At 42.4% G+C, this 16,672-nt stretch overlaps 1 protein-coding gene across 4 annotated transcripts in view; it reads right to left on the bottom strand.

The window, feature by feature from the left end:
• LOC311107821 (rap guanine nucleotide exchange factor 2-like) overlaps positions 1 to 15,324 on the bottom strand; it is a gene marked incomplete at its 3' end in the record, with an annotated part of 149,212 nt that extends 133,888 nt beyond the window's left edge. For all 4 annotated transcript variants that reach the window (XM_084150379.1, XM_084150380.1, XM_084150381.1 and 1 more), the window contains exon 1: positions 14,698 to 15,324. In XM_084150379.1, the coding sequence (XP_084006505.1) occupies positions 14,698 to 14,766 (69 nt within the window). In that variant the 5' untranslated portion in view covers positions 14,767 to 15,324. The remainder of the gene's footprint in view (positions 1 to 14,697) is intronic.
• Positions 15,325 to 16,672: the final 1,348 nt, after the last annotated feature.

The following is a 16,672-nucleotide window of genomic DNA, read 5'->3' as shown; positions in this document are numbered from 1 at the left end:
GCACATCACATTTAACAAACCAAACATTGAAATACCGTTATAGAAGGTAAAATAAAACCCCAAACCGGTCCATACATCAATACCGGTAAATCGTAAAATACGGTATACCGCTCAGCCCTACAGCAGAGGGCATAATATTGAAGCAGCTGCTGCTCATCTCTGTAGTACTCTTTGCCTTTAAGGCAGAGAGCCAGCCAGCAACACCAGGTCTGTCTGTCTAGTTCAATAATAGAACAAAAAACAACATTCAATGTTTTTCTGAAGTAGAGCACAAACATATACCAGGAAATAGCACCACTAATATGGTATTATACCAGAAAGACAACATTCTTGGCTGTTGGGCCATATTGCAGCAACAATGTACGTACCACATAGGCAATATTAATATTAATGATTACAAGATGATTTATGCAAAGCATTTGTTCTCAGCAGGAACAGTTTAAATGCAAAGGAAATTCCAGGTCATCTGGGAGAAACCTCTGGCGGTGGGTGGCAGTTTGAGGTCAAACCAGTCAATTAGCCAGGTCTAGGTCTACCACGGATATATGAGGTGATGCCACTAATAAATTATGCTCTGTAATACATCATGAAATGTACAGCGCATCACACTGAGGAATATGCTAAAAGTACAGTGGGAGGGCATCCTTGAGTGATGTCAGAGACACTCAAAATCAATGTTGACTTGGAGATGGTGTCATTACAAGAATATGGCACATTATCTGTCAGATACACGTAACCGGTCAGAGATTAGCAATAGCATACTGCCAAGGCTTCAAGCAAGTCAGTCTGAGAAGTAAATGTTGTAATAAACTGGCTTGTAAAGGCACAATGGCGCACAGTATGAGGAAAGAGTGCCCAGCTAATATATTGAAGTTGCCAGTCTGGTAGCAGAGGCTTGAGGTGTTTAGAGATAATCTAGCTGGAAGTTCAGCCGAGGCAAGGCTCTACCAGAGATAATGACACTTTTTCCCAAAAGAGGGAAAGGAAGAAAATAAAAAATACAAAAAAATAATGGTTGGACATTTAAGGCAGAATTAGATTAGGATCAGGCCTGGCAAGCAACGGACATTTTCTCTGATGGGCAGAAGAGGGACAGGGTCTTGGAAACGTGACCAGCCACAGGTTATACAATCCCTCAGGGACCAATCACACAGATAGGGTTCAAATAGAGGGACACACTGCACCTCAATTCCAATCTGCTGTGCAGGGCAAATGAAATCATCAGGACCGCACGAACAACTGAGGATTTGTCATTGTTGATTAAATATAACAATGTTGTGCTTAGGTACTGTTTTACTACTGCAATTGGAGCCTAAATAACAAGGGTAGGCAATTTGAAGGCAGATTACTCAGAAGAAATGTTGCAAAGGAGCATGCATAAGTAACAATAAGCAGACGTAAGCATTTCCTTTTCATTATCCAGTTGTCTACTTCAATAAAATGTCAAAACCTCCTTGTAGATTTTTCCTGCATGAGACTCAAGCTAGTCACAATTATCCATTGGCCACACTGGGCTTTTTCGTTTGACAATGGCCTCCATGAAAGACAGCTGTTCTTGCTTGTGCTTATGTCATAAAGAAAGGGATATGAATCAGCTCATTCTGTTCACGTGGTCAAGCAGTAACCCCCTCCCCAGCACAGCAGCTACAACACTTTGCCTATGTTAGCATATCGTATGACAAGCTAAATTCATTCATTTAGACTAGGTCTCAAAGCCCTTTACATTGTCAGGGAAGAGTAACTCCCCCACCATCCAACACTGATATCTAGCGACCCCCTGGACGATTCACTGTAGCCATCTTGCGACATAATCTCCTCACCACACATTGGCTACGAAGGTAGATGGATGATGAGTGGTTGTGTTCATTTCAAGTTTGGGATAATTAGATGGTTAACATCACCACTTTGGAGAGATTGTCAGCGGGAAGCAAAAACAGATGAGCTTTTCCTTACTTTCTATAATACAGTCTGCTTTTCGAGATAGTGGGGCTACCAATCTATGCTCCAGCATTGCATAAAGACAGAAGACAAATTGAAATCTTTAAGCTAGTAGGCAGAGGGATGAAGGATGAGCAATAATTTTGGCTCAGTGTTTGTTTAGACATTGATTATTCAAAGATACTAAAAGGCTTTTGAGAGTGAAAGGATAGGCCATACTAACAACATGTATCCAGTCACCAGTGCTAGGGTAGCTTTTCTAAATCATGAGTCTTCTTGAGCCGATAAGTGATGAGTGGGTATCTAGCAAAAGTTTCTGGTAGTCCAACAACTGGAAAGTGGCAAATGGCCAAGGTGACCCTGGTTGGCCACAAAGGGCAAAAGTCGAGACAAAAACTGGCCAATACAATACAATTTCACGTGTGCCCAGACGATGACCCCTGTTGTTACGCCAGACACCCAGCCCACTAACACTAAGACGGACATCTTTGTAAACAAGCATTACGTCCGTATAGTGGACTACAGCACTGTTGGATTAACAGATTTCTAATCAGTTGACCATTTTATCCACTTAATGTCTGGCCAGTTCAAGAACAGGATGGATTACCCTGTGCAGTAGGGAACGAGGCCAAAAGGCCTTTTTCACTCATAAGCCATTCTGGTGCTTTTGTTTCTCTAGCGCAATACCATTCTGCATCAGATGTAATGCCAAGCACAGTGTGAGCAGTGTAATAAAAGAGCATAAATGTAAATATTGTGTGTCTGGGCAAGAGGATGGTTTATTCTGTCTCTAACAGTGGAGGACCATCCTACTCAGTGAATTTCATAAAAATACAAAGTTAAACATTTTACAGTAGCCATGGCCTTGGTGATATATCGAATTAGACTGAACAAAAATATGAATGCAACATGTAAAGTTTTGATCCCATTTTTTATGATCTGAAATAAAAGATCCCAGAAATATTCCATATGCACAAAAAGCTTATTTCTCAAATTTTGTGCACAAATTTGTTTACATCCCTGTTAGTGAGCATTTCTCCTTTGCCAAGATAATCCATCCACCTGACAGGTGTGGCATATCAAGAACCTTGTATTGGGGACAATAAAAAGGCCACAACACAATGCCACAGATGTCTCAAGTTGAGGGAGCGTGCAATTGGCATGCTGACTGCAGGAATGGGTGTTGTCAGAGTATTTAAATCACAACCGCAGACCACGTGTAACCACGCCAACCCAGGACCTACACATCCGGCTTCTTCACCTGTGGGATTGTCTGAGACCAGCCACCCGTGCAGCTGATGAAACTGATGAAACAGCTGATGAAGATCTTTTCTATAAGCAAACAAGAAACTGTGGGTTTGCACAACCGAAGAATTTCTGCACAAACTGTCAGAAACCGTCTCAGGGAAGCTCATCTGCATGCTTGTTGTCCTCACCAGACTGCAGTACAGTGTCATAAGACTTCAGTGGGCAAATGTTCACCTTCGATGGCCACTGGCAAGCTGGAAAAGTGTGCTCTTCACGGTTGAATCTCAGTTTCAACTGTATCGGGCGGACGGCGTGTACGGCGTTGTGTGGGCAAGCGGTTTGCTGATGTCAATGTTGTGAACAGAGTGCCCTGTGGTGGTGGGGTTATGGTATGGGCAGGCATAAGCTATGGACAAAAAACACAATTGCATTTTATCAATGTCAGAAAGCACAGAGATACCATGACGAGAGCCTGAGGCCCATTGTTGTGCCATTCATCTGCAGCCATCACCTCATGTTTTAGCATGATAATACACAGCCCCATGTCACAAGGATCTGTACACAATTCCTGGAAGCTGAAAAAGTCTATGGCCTGCATACACTCAGACATGTCACCCATTGAGCATGTTTGGGATGCTCTGGATCGACGTATACGACAGCCTGTTCCAGTTGCCGCCAATATCCAGCAACTTCGGACAGCCATTGAAGAGGAGTGGGACAACATTCTAAAAGCCACAATCAACAGCTTGGTCAACTCTATGCGAAGGAGATGTGTCGCGCTGCATGAGGTAAATGGTGGTCACACCAGATACTGACTAGTTTTCTGATCCACACCCATGCCTTTTTTTAAGGTATATGTGACCAACAGAAGCATATCTGTATTACCAGTCATGTGAAATCCATAGATTATGGCGTAATTAATTTCAATTGAAAGACTTCCTTATATGAACTGTAACTCAGTAAAATCTTTGAAATTGTTGCATCATGCATTTATATTTTTGTTCAGTGTAATTCAAATTAATGTTTTTGCGTGATATTCCAAATGCCTGTTTCGAAGAATCACGTTTTTTGTTTTTATGAGTGTTTATGTCCGCTTGTTCTCATGCGTTTTTGGTCATGTCTCCTTCGTTCCTTCTGTGCTGTGTGCACCTTCCCATTTCCACTAGAGATCTGTATATAATGACGATGCGCATGTCTCTGCCCTAACAATGGAAGTCGTTGTCCCAAAGGCAGCAAGGCAGGTGACAAGCTTAGATTCAAAATAAGCCCACAGAAGCGTATTGGGATTATTTTGGACAGATTTTAGCGAGAGTGAAACCTTTTGCTTCGCCTCTTACTCTGTGGTTTACACGCACACACCAAGCCGCTCCCCCTGCCACTCACACCAACCAGTGAATGTGCATTATGCATGGTTATATATTTATTTTAAATGGCATTTTCATAGACAGACTTTGCAGCTGAGCTGTTGTTGCTCCTAGACATTTCCACTTCACAATAACAGCACTTACAGATGACCCGGGCAGCTCAAGCAGGGCAGAAATGTGACTTACTGACTTGTTGGAAAGGTGGCATCCTATGACGGTGCCACGTGCAAAGTCACTGAGCTCTTCAGTAAGGCCATTCTAATGCCAATGTTTGTCTATGGAGATTGCATGGCTGTGTTCTCAATTTTATACACCTCCCACCAACAGTTGTGGCCAAAATAGCCGAATCCACATACTTTTGTATATATAGTGTATTACCTCGACTAACCTGTACCCCCGCACATCGGTACTGGTACCGCCTGTATACAGCCTCGTTATTGTGCTACTTTTATTTATTTTACTTTAGTTTAGTTTATCTAGCAAATATTTTCCTTACAAAAAATAAAAATAAAATACAAAATAACTGCATTGTTGGTTAAGGGCTTGTAAGTAAGCATTTCACAGTAAGGTCTACACCTGTTATAGTCGGTGCATGTGACCAATAACATTTGATATGCAGGCAAGCTTGTGCAAGGCGCTATTGAATGTATCACTATGTCACCTTGATTAATCCAATTTGTCTCTCAACCTGTGCACCTACCTTATAAACTTTCATTTGTAGGCTAGGCTTTAGCAACCTCATGATGGGTATAGGGCAAATTTGAGTATCATGTAGTAGCCTAAACCTAGCGATGTTACACTGAGCTGGGTGAATGGAATATGAATGACAGTCACCCAATATGCTGTAATAGAAATAATGCCAGCCATAAAACAAATAAATCATCCTCCTAATCTTAAACGGCACCAACCGCCACTGGTCTCTACCCTTTGTACAATACCATGGATTATATGCACATTATGTAAAGTGTGTAGTGTTTAGTAATATGTTGATTCCTACATTCTGCAGTGAAGAACAATGGAACCTACAGTGTGGGGCCTTGATTCATGTCTGAAGTTGCTTCCTTTAAGAAATATGTCATGAGGCATAATGAATTGAAACATAGCTTTGCCATGAGATGAGGGTGATTCATCCCCGACAAATGTATGACCGTCAAAGAAATGTCCTGATCCGTCTATATTTCAAGCACTGACAGATATAAGCAGAGAGCGCAATGCACCTTGAGGAAACGTGCAGCGCGAGGAAAGCGGTTTTCCCTCCGAGTGGCGTGAGAACACGTACAGAGAAACAGGGGCTATGTCTTTGTACTGCACGGAGTATGGCTGCAGAACAAAGTGTACAATCTATGGAAGCAGATCACAGGAAGTTGTTTTGCAATGTGATAGAAGGGAGCGGGTAGCCTAGCAACACTTCAAAGCAGCTACTGTGTGGAGGGGCATTACCCAGAGCGTAGCCAGAGCGCCCTGGACCACAAGATAGAATCACGTACAGTGGGGAAAAAAAGTATTTAGTCAGCCACCAATTGTGCAAGTTCTCCCACTTAAAAAGATGAGAGAGGCCTGTAATTTTCATCATAGGTACACGTCAACTATGACAGACAAAATGAGAAAAAAAAATCCAGAAAATCACATTGTAGGATTTTTAATGAATTTATTGGCATATGATGGTGGAAAATAAGTATTTGGTCAATAACAAAAGTTTCTCAATACTTTGTTATATACCCTTTGTTGGCAATGACACAGGTCAAACGTTTTCTGTAAGTCTTCACAAGGTTTTCACACACTGTTGCTGGTATTTTGGCCCATTCCTCCATGCAGATCTCCTCTAGAGCAGTGATGTTTTGGGGCTGTCGCTGGGCAACACAGACTTTCAACTCCCTCCAAAGATTTTCTATGGGGTTGAGATCTGGAGACTGGCTAGGCCACTCCAGGACCTTGAAATGCTTCTTACGAAGCCACTCCTTCGTTGCCCGGGCGGTGTGTTTGGGATCATTGTCATGCTGAAAGACCCAGCCACGTTTCATCTTCAATGCCCTTGCTGATGGAAGGAGGGTTTCACTCAAAATCTCACGATACATGGCCCCATTCATTCTTTCCTTTACACGGATCAGTCGTCCTGGTCCCTTTGCAGAAAAACAGCCCCAAAGCATGATGTTTCCAACCCCATGCTTCACAGTAGGTATGGTGTTCTTTGGATGCAACTCAGCATTCTTTGTCCTCCAAACATGACGAGTTGAGTTTTTACCAAAAAGTTATATTTTGGTTTCATCTGACCATATGACATTCTCCCAATCCTCTTCTGGATCATCCAAATGCACTTCAGACGGGCCTGGACATGTACTGGCTTAAGCAGGGGGACACGTCTCGCACTGCAGGATTTGAGTCCCTGGCGGCGTAGTGTGTTACTGATGGTTGGCTTTGTTACTTTGGTCCCAGCTCTCTGCAGGTCATTCACTAGGTCCCCCCGTGTGGTTCTGGGATTTTTGCTCACCGTTCTTGTGATCATTTTGACCCCACGGGGTGAGATCTTGCGTGGAGCCCCAGATCGAGGGAGATTATCAGTGGTCTTGTATGTCTTCCATTTCCTAATAATTGCTCCCACAGTTGATTTCTTCAAACCAAGCTGCTTACCTATTGCAGATTCAGTCTTCCCAGCCTGGTGCAGGTCTACAATTTTGTTTTTGGTGTCCTTTGACAGCTCTTTGGTCTTGGCCATTGTGAAGTTTGGAGTGTGACTGTTTGAGGTTGTGGACAGGTGTATTTTATACTGATAACAAGTTCAAACAGGTGCCATTAATACAGGTAAACGAGTGGAGGACAGAGGAGCCTCTTAAAGAAGAAGTTACAGGTCTGTGAGAGCCAGAAATCTTGCTTGTTTGTAGGTGACCAAATACTTATTTTCCACCATAATTTGCAAATAAATTCATTAAAAATCCTACAATGGGATTTTCTGGATTTTTTTTCCTCAATTTGTCTGTCATAGTTGACGTGTACCTATGATGAAAATTACAGGCCTCTCTCATCTTTTTAAGTGGGAGAACTTGCACAATTGGTGGCTGACTAAATACTTTTTTTCCCCACTGTACATAGGGAGCACTGGATGCTAACTGCTTATTGGTCAGAATCCAGTCCATTGTATGAAGGTTATGTTGAATATTCCTGCTTGATTTGCACCTTTCCTTCTCCAAAAACATTACTGTATCTGAAAGATATCTTTGAAACACAGAGCAAGTGGTATTAGTAAGATATAGGCCTATGTATTCTTTAAATGTATCCAATTTATTTAGCCCACTGTGTAGGTAGCCTAGACATTTCATAATTCACCACATTGGATTATTCTGCCTTAAAATGAGACCAATGGATTGTGATCTTACCTTTGTTATGAACAGAGTAGAAACAATTCACTTCCAACAGATTGTAATGCAGAGATGGAACTATACAGAAGCCTGTTATCAGAGAGGTACATACACTAGGGAGCAAGGTAGTGACACTTTCAGATTTGTTTCTAACAGACAGTCCAGTGTGGTCAAATTGTGCGGCAAAGTGCAACGGCTTGTGACCATTTGATTTTGTACAGTCTCAGTGGCGGATTTGAATATAGAGGATAGGCCAACCTCATTGGCCTTCTCATTATTAGATTTGCTTACTAACAGACAAACAATAGCACCATAGCACACAACGTCCTGGTATTCCAATGAGGTGTTCCAGTGCCTGGAATTCAAATGCAGGCAATCTGAGAAATTCAGCCGTATTATTCATTTCCCTGTCCTCCATTGCTACGGTCTGTTACAGAAAACTAATGACTGCCCACTAGGTCAAGGATTTCACATAATTTGAACAGCAATCATTGACTTTAACTAGAACTCTCTGGTACACTCCAATACATCAATATTTCTAATGTACTGCAACCTGTCAATAATAATAAATTGTTCCATCCCCCCATTATCTAATGTGTCATTATGAGCTGAAATACAGTAGCCAATGTGGGACTGGATAAGAAAACAAAACTCAAAAACGAGCTAATCAAGGGCTTTACCTAAATATTGTGCTCTGAGCTAGTGTGGGCATCGTTCATTGGTGCATTTGGTGCTTTTCTTCCCTTTTTCCCTTGAAATGTGTAACTTCTGTATTAAGAATGTGATGAATACGTAACTGTAACCGCCATGTGTGTAAACAGTTAAGCCAGAGCTCGGCCTCCACTTTCAATACAAGAATAACATGTGACATCACTTAAGTTCCACAGGGTTAGCGGTGTGAGGAGAGGCCAAGGAAAGTTGCTTTTGTGCTTATGGACTGAGAGTTTGAAGCATTTAGCTTATATTTGCAAATTGTATATGGGCAAACTAGAAGGTTCCTGCTTGCAAAAGTATGAGACAAAGTTCTTCGCAATCTGTTTTATTTCTCAATCAGGCCTGTCTCGCATGCTTCTGTTCTGACTGGGTGACCAAAATAGGCCAGAGGTCACAAACCTGAAACCACACACAAACAAGTAGGATGAAAACAGTCACTTCAAAAATGTATTCTCCTGTGAGTCCGTCTTGCCATCAGCCCTTCCTCCCAGCTGGCTCTGTACAAAAAGCATCCTGACTAGAGAGAGAAACAAGCTTCCACCCTCTGTCTCTCTGGGCCTCCCGGGCTCCTGTCTTCACCTTCTCCTCACTGCCTTTTCACTTAATTATTCCTAGCCACTGCTTGACTACTATGCTAATTCCATGCTAAGTCCAGCACACAAGGACACTGTCTGAGCTCTGAGGTAGGCCTGGCATTTGAGCTATGTGACTCACTGGCAGCCAGAGGTCTTGATGACTGTGTTCATGGCCTTTGCCTTTTTGCACCTGCCTAAACAATTACAAGGAGCTGACAAGTCTGACTCACTGTCCCTTCTTGGATGGCTGAAAATTAGACTCATTTTCAGCCGGGTACTTTTTCCACTTAAATTAACCAGGCTACTTTTCTATAGAGCTCGCCAGCTTGTAGTCCTAAAAAATGGAAATGAGTTACGTCTGGTTCTTTTAGCCATTCCTATGGGGAAAATGAATGGGGAAAGAATAGGATTTTGGGATAAGATCTGATGTTAACACAGACTTAAGAGATCTTATATATGTTTTGTTCTAGGAGATAATCAGTCAGTTAACATGACCTTTATGAATTATTACGCATTTGTGCTTTATGTGCTTGTTTTGATTACATAAATGCTTCAAAATTCAAGGACCTTACATGTTCTGTTTAAAGGGTGAATTGGCTCTGGAAGCCAAAACCTCCATCTAAAATGTAAAATGATTCTCAATTGCCTTTGGTGAACTAACACTCGCACTTGACTTTTTTTTCCCCTTTACTAGCTCTGACTTTGCTGACAGCTACTTTGAGGGAAAATGTACTTACTATGACTGTGATATGTGGTTGTCCCACCTAGATATGTTAAGATGAATATACCAACTGTAAGTCGCTCTGGATAAGAGCGTCTGCTAAATGACTAAAAATGTAAATGCTAGATTGCGGTACGGTTCTAGAAACATAAATCCCTCTACTTTCAGATCACATCAAAATAATCTCACAAATGCTAAATACACACTTACTGTGCACCATTTTAACAGTTGCAGCAGACAGTATTTCAGTGACAACACGTTTGTGGCATCTGTCTTCCATTTACACACAGATGTTAGGAGACGCAGATAGTTAATTACCACAGGTAGTCCACTCTGTCTTCTGTCTGTTTTCCATAAACAAGCGCTGTAACATGGAGATATGGCCGTGTGGGAACCCTAACAAGGTGTGTATCAATTTAACCTTTTTTATGTTAGCATTTCTCGCCACCAGTCAGTACCCGGTGTTGATGATAGCCTAGGTCCCAACGCTTCCATAATACCAAGAGGCCAAGCCATCTCCAATAGGATAAACGCTGTCAGTTGCGTAAGGAGGACACTACTAGCTGAATATTTAAATGAGTGACAAGTTACAATACCAAAACAAAAGTGCAAATGGGGGGCCTAGTTATAATTGAAAACATCCTGGACATCTTTCAAGGAGAACTTGTGTGGTGACTGGTCAGTCCACATTTTTCAAACACTTCTTCACTCATATCAGCGTCAACATCTATTTTTATTTCTAGCCTGCTTGCCTGTAATACTTACAAATATGGTCTTGCAGAATTTGGATCTGCACGTGCATAGTGGGATAACTGAGTTCACAGTCATTGCTATGTAATGACTAGTTTATGAGGATTCCATTGTGAAGTCAGGCAGACAGCACAGTCCCGTGCGTAGGAAATAAAAGGCATATCTATGACAGACGATAGACAAATCAAATCTTATTGGTCGCATACACATATTTAGCAGATGTTATTGCAGGTGTAGCGAAATGCTTGTGTTCCTAATTCCAACAGTGCAGTACTATGTAACAATTCACAACAATACACACAAATCTAAAAGTAAAAGAATGGAACTAAGAAATATATAAATATTAGGACGAGCAATGTCGGAGTATGTATGCATATGTAATGACTAGTTTATGAGGATTCCATTGTGAGGTGGTAAGGGTAGGTAACAACACACGGGAGCCCCTCAGGGGTGCGTGCTCAGTCCCCTCCTGTACTCCCTGTTCACCCATGACTGCATGGCCAGGCACGACTCCAACACCATCATTAAGTTTGCCGACGACACAACAGTGGTAGGCCTGATCACCGACAACGATGAGACAGCCTATAGGGAGGAGGTCAGAGACCTGGCCGTGTGGTGCCAGGACAACAACCTCTCCCTCAATGTGACCAAGACAAAGGAGATGATTGTGGATTACAGGGAAAAAAAAGAGGACTGAGCACGCCCCCATTCTCATCGACGGGGCTGTAGTGGAACAGGTTGAGAGCTTCAAGTTCCTTGGTGTCCACATCACCAACGAACTATCATGGTCCAAACACACCAAGACAGTCGTGAAGAGGGCACGACAAAGCCTATTCCCCCTCAGGAGACTGAAAAGATTTGGCATGGGTCCTCAGATCCTCAAAAAATTCTACAGCTGCACCATCGAGAGCATCCTGACTGGTTGCATCACCGCCTGGTATGGCAACTGCTTGGCCTCCGACTGCAAGGCACTACAGAGGGTAGTGCGTACGGCCCAGTACATCACTGGGGCCAAGCTTCCTGCCATCCAGGACCTCTATACCAGGCGGTGTCAGAGGAAGGCCCTCAAAATTGTCAAAGACTCCAGCCACCCTAGTCATAGACTGTTTTCTCTGCTACCGCACGGCAAGCGGTATCGGAGTGCCAAGTCTAGGTCCAAAAGACTTCTCAACAGCTTCTACCCCCAAGCCATAAGACTCCTGAACAGCTAATCATGGCTACCCGGACTATTTGCACTGCCCCCCCACCCCATCCTTTTACGCTGCTGCTACTCTGTTAATTATTTATGCATAGTCACTTTAACTCTACCCACATGTACATATTACTTCAACTACCTCAACTAGCCGGTGCCACCGCACATTGACTCTGCACCGGTACCCCCCTGTATATATAGCCTCCCTACTGTTATTTTACTTCTGCTCTTTTTTTCTCAACACTTTTTTTGTTGTTTTATTTTTACTATTTTGTTAAAAATAAATGCACTGTTGGTTAAGGGCTGTAAGTAAGCATTTCACTGTAATGTCTGCACCTGTTGTATTCGGCGCATGTGGCCAATAAAATGTGATTTGATTTGATATACAGTGCCTTCGGAAAGTATTCAGACCCCTTGACTTTTTCCACATTTTGTTACATTACAGCCTTATTCCAAAATCTTTTTTTTTTTCTTCTCCTCAGCAATCTACACACAATACCCCACAATAACAAAGTGAAAAGGTTTTTTGAAATTTTTCAAATTCATTAAAAATTAAATATCACATTTACATACATATTCAGATCCTTCACTCAGTACTTTGTTGAAACATTTGGCAGAGATTACAGCCTCGAGTCTTCTTGGGTATGACGGTACAAGCTTGGCACACCTGTATTTGGGGAGTCTCTCCTATTATTCTCTGCAGATCCTCTCAAGCTCTGTCAGGTTGGATGGGGAGCGTCGCTGCACAGCTATTTTCAGGTCTCTCCGGAGATGTTTGATCGGGTTCAAGTCCGGGCACTGGCTAGGCCACTCAGGGACATGTCCCGAAGCCACTCCTGCATTGTATTGGCTGTGTGCTTAGAGTCGTTGTTCTGTTGGAAGATGAACCTTTGCCCCAGTCTGAGGTCCTGAATGCGCTGGAGCAGGTTTTCATCAAGGATCTCTCTGTACTTTGCCCCGTTCATCTTTCCCTCGATGCTGACTAGTCTCCCAATCCCTGCCACTGAAAAACATCCACACAGCATGATGCTGCCACCACGCTTCACCGTAGGTATGGTGCCAGGTTTCCTCCAGACTTGACGCTTGGCATTCAGGCCAAAGAGTTCAATCTTGGTTGCATCAGACCAGAAAATCTTGTTTCTCATGGTCAGAGTCCTTTAGGTGCCTTTTGGCAAACTCCAAGCGGGCTGTCATTTGCCTTTTACTGAGGAGTGGCTTCTGTCTGGCCACTCTAAAGGCCTGATTGGTGGAGTGCTGCAGAGATAGTTGTCCTTCTAGAAGGTTCTCCCATCTCCACAGAGGAACTCTGGAGCTCTGTCAGAGTGACCATCGGGTTCTTGGTCACCTCCCTGACCAAGGACCTGCTCAGTTTGGCCGGGCAGCCAGCTCTAGGAAGAGTCTTGGTGGTTCCAAACTTCTTCCATTTAAGAATGATGGAGGCCACTGTGTTCTTGGGGACCTTCAATGGTGCAGACATTTTTTGGTACCCTTCCGCAGATCTGTGCCTCGACACAATCCTGTCTCGAGGCTACGGTCAATTCCTTCGACCTCATGGCTTGGTTTTTGCTCTGACATGCACTGTCAACTGCGGGACCTTATATAGACAGGTGTGTGCCTTTCTACATCCTGTCCAATCATTTGAATTTACCACAGGTGGACTCCAATCAAATTGTAGAAACGTCTCAAGGATGATCAATGGAAACAGGATACACCTGAGCTCAATTTCAAGTCTCGTAGCAATGGGTCTGACTACTTATGTAAATAAGGTTTTTGTTTATTTTTTATAAATGTGTAAACATTTCTAAAAACCTGTTTTCGTTTTGTTGTTATGGAGTATTGTGTGTAGATTGATTGATGTTGTATTTCATCCATTTTAGAATAAGGCTGTAACTTAACAAAATGTGGAAAAAGTCAAGGAGTCTGAATACTTTCCGAATGCACTGGCTGTATAGACATTATGGACAGAATGTGGATAGAATATGACGGCTTAGTTGACGGCTGATGTAAACAACATCAGACATTGACACACCAATATGTGTAGTGTGACATGTCTATAAAAAACAACGCTGTTTCCTGAAGAACTATGGAGATGAGAGCGACAGGCATGATGCCATATTCATTTAATGGTATGTAGTACAACCACAGATGACTAGAATGGTATGCTCCACTTTGAAACTTCATGAAATGTGTTGACCTACTAGCACACGGTTAACGAGCCATCAATGACAACACGTGACAGACGTTTTAATTGTTTCCTCAATGTCAGATACATCAGCATGTGGCAGTGTCACTATCACCTCGCTCACTATTTGAAGTGGTGAGCTATCGATTCTCTAGGCTATTGTGCGTATCCCTTGCTGCTAACAAACCACAGGGCGCCAGGGCCCATTGCCTAATGGTTGGAATGTACTGGAAATAATTACCCTTGCAATATACAATTGCATGGGTAAATGTAACCAATTCGTAGCCTATTTCACTGTCTGGAAAACAATGTAGCCTATGTTTACATTGCCGTTTGGAAAATACAGGAAACGTGGGCTCTGATGTGCTTTGAAGTCTGAATATGTTCGAGACATAAATGGCTGGGTTACTATCAGGTCCTGTTATATAAAGTAGCTGGAGATTATCTCCCAATGATAGAGCTTTACCGGGATGTAGTCAGGATACGTAACACTGTAGCCGCATGGCAACAGTAATGCAGAAAGAAAGAATGTAACAATGTAGAAGGAGTGGCAGCGGGAAATTATAGAACACTGTGTGACAGTAGTAGAGAGGTTTCACAAATTACTTTTACAACATCGAGATAAGCATCACTGAAGGCTAATCAAGTAATTATGCTGACCTGTTGAGTTCTTTCTGCCGGATTCATCATCACAGCTTGACGAAAACTGTTATCCACATAAGACGCCATTGTTTTGAAGACGTGTTAAAAACAATTAAATTGCTTATCCTGTTGACAATTTTCAAATATTCGCTGTGTGGATATGCACAGACCAAGCCACAAGCTTTGTTCCCACTTTGTTATCCACTAAGAGAACTCCAGTGGTCTAAAGATGGTTAATTAGTCCCCCCGGCCAGGCCACAATGTGAGCCTCGGGGTTTCTTCTGTCCCCAAACCGATACCAGAAGGCTGCCACCGGTCCCAACAAAAACACTTGTTATCAAGGCGCGGCTCGAAGAATCCAGAATCCAACTCACAGTATATTTGTTGCTGTACAATTTGTATTATGGAAAAACGCTTCCTTTATCTAAACCGACACTAAAAGCCAATCCGTGGATCTTCAGCATTCTTGCGTTTGCCACAATTCCATGTATCCGCCTTCAAAGGAAAAAAGTAGGAATCTATCCTGACAATAACCGATTGTCCATTTTTTAAATAATAAACCTAACGTTATAGATGTAGAAAGGCAACCTTTTAAAAAAATCATTATGATAGTTTTAAAAGTAACGATGGGTCCACCGCCACAGCTTTCTGCTGTATGCCACCATGGTGACTGACACAAGTGGAAGCTCATGGGCGAGCCCATTTACAAAAATTGATCCGGGGGACAATGCATTGTGGCCTACAAAGCTATCCTTTGTCGCCATCCAATGACAGAAACTGGAATAAAACACCCAGATAGGCTACCGAAGGGGCACATACTTATATGCACATTTGGGAACAATAAATTGTTATGGACCAATATATACGCTATATATATTTTAGGCCTATTTATTGACAACATGAAGCTCTATTTGACTGGAATTTCATTATGCTTTGATCTATGGAGGAAAATATAAACTGTGGAAATGGGAAAAAGTTATATTCAATTCCATTTAATTATATTCTATTTCCTTCTATTATATTCTAACCACGTGTTATATTTGACATGCTTCAGTGCTATTTAAGCTCTTCTATTCAAGAAAAATATGGTACATTTATATTTTGTAATTTTGGAGAAGTTCAGAAGAACTGGGAAATCTCCGACTTCCGACTTCAGCGCGTTTAACGCCGCATTCATGTGCTAGTCGGAACTAGGAAACTCGGTCTTCTTCTTCTTCTTCTTCTTCTTCTTCTTCTTCTTCTTCTTCTTCTTCTTCTTCAGTGGGATTTATCGGCGGTTGGCATCCAACGTTATGGTGCATTACCGCCACCTATTGTACTGGAGTGTGGGCCAGATACAAGGAGAAACTAAATCCTACCTGCCAGCCCCGTTGCTCTTAAAAAAGATAACAAAATATTTGAGAATATATCTAATGACGTTCTACTCAATATACTCTTTAAACTAATTTCCTGTATCCCCTTCTCCCTCATACTAAATCTCATCCTCTCTCTTTCCCTCTGATACTGCCCACACTGTAGCAATACATGCTCCACGGTCTGTTTCCTGACAATAATCACACTTTCCTGTTGGATGCTTTCCTATCACATTTAATGTCTTATTCAACTGGCTGTGTCCCACCCTTAATCTTGTAAAAATAGCCTCCTCTCTTCTGTTCCTTCCTGCCGTCCTCCCCTCCCCTTCCTCTGTACTTGAAATAAATGCCTTCCCGTATAATCTCTATTCCACTGCTCCTGCCATCTCTGCACCATCACTGTATATATCAGTCTTTTTGCCTCTGCCTTGCTCATTGAAACTTCAACATCAACATCCCCACTACTAATTGCTTGTTTAGCCTGTTCATCTACTGCCTCGTTCCCCTCCACCCCGACATGGGCTGGGACCCAAGTAAATCTTATCTGTATACCCATCTGTTTAATCCTGCCATGGGTTTGTAGCACCTCATAAAGCAGGTATTGTCTGCTACGTGAGCTAAAGGACTGGATACTCATTAAC

This window comes from Coregonus lavaretus (assembly GCF_964263955.1).
Source record: "Coregonus lavaretus genome assembly, chromosome: 32".
Taxonomy (NCBI): domain Eukaryota; kingdom Metazoa; phylum Chordata; class Actinopteri; order Salmoniformes; family Salmonidae; genus Coregonus; species Coregonus lavaretus.
The sequence above is the reverse complement of the archived record's forward strand: the minus strand, read 5'-3'. Positions and strand labels throughout refer to the sequence as shown.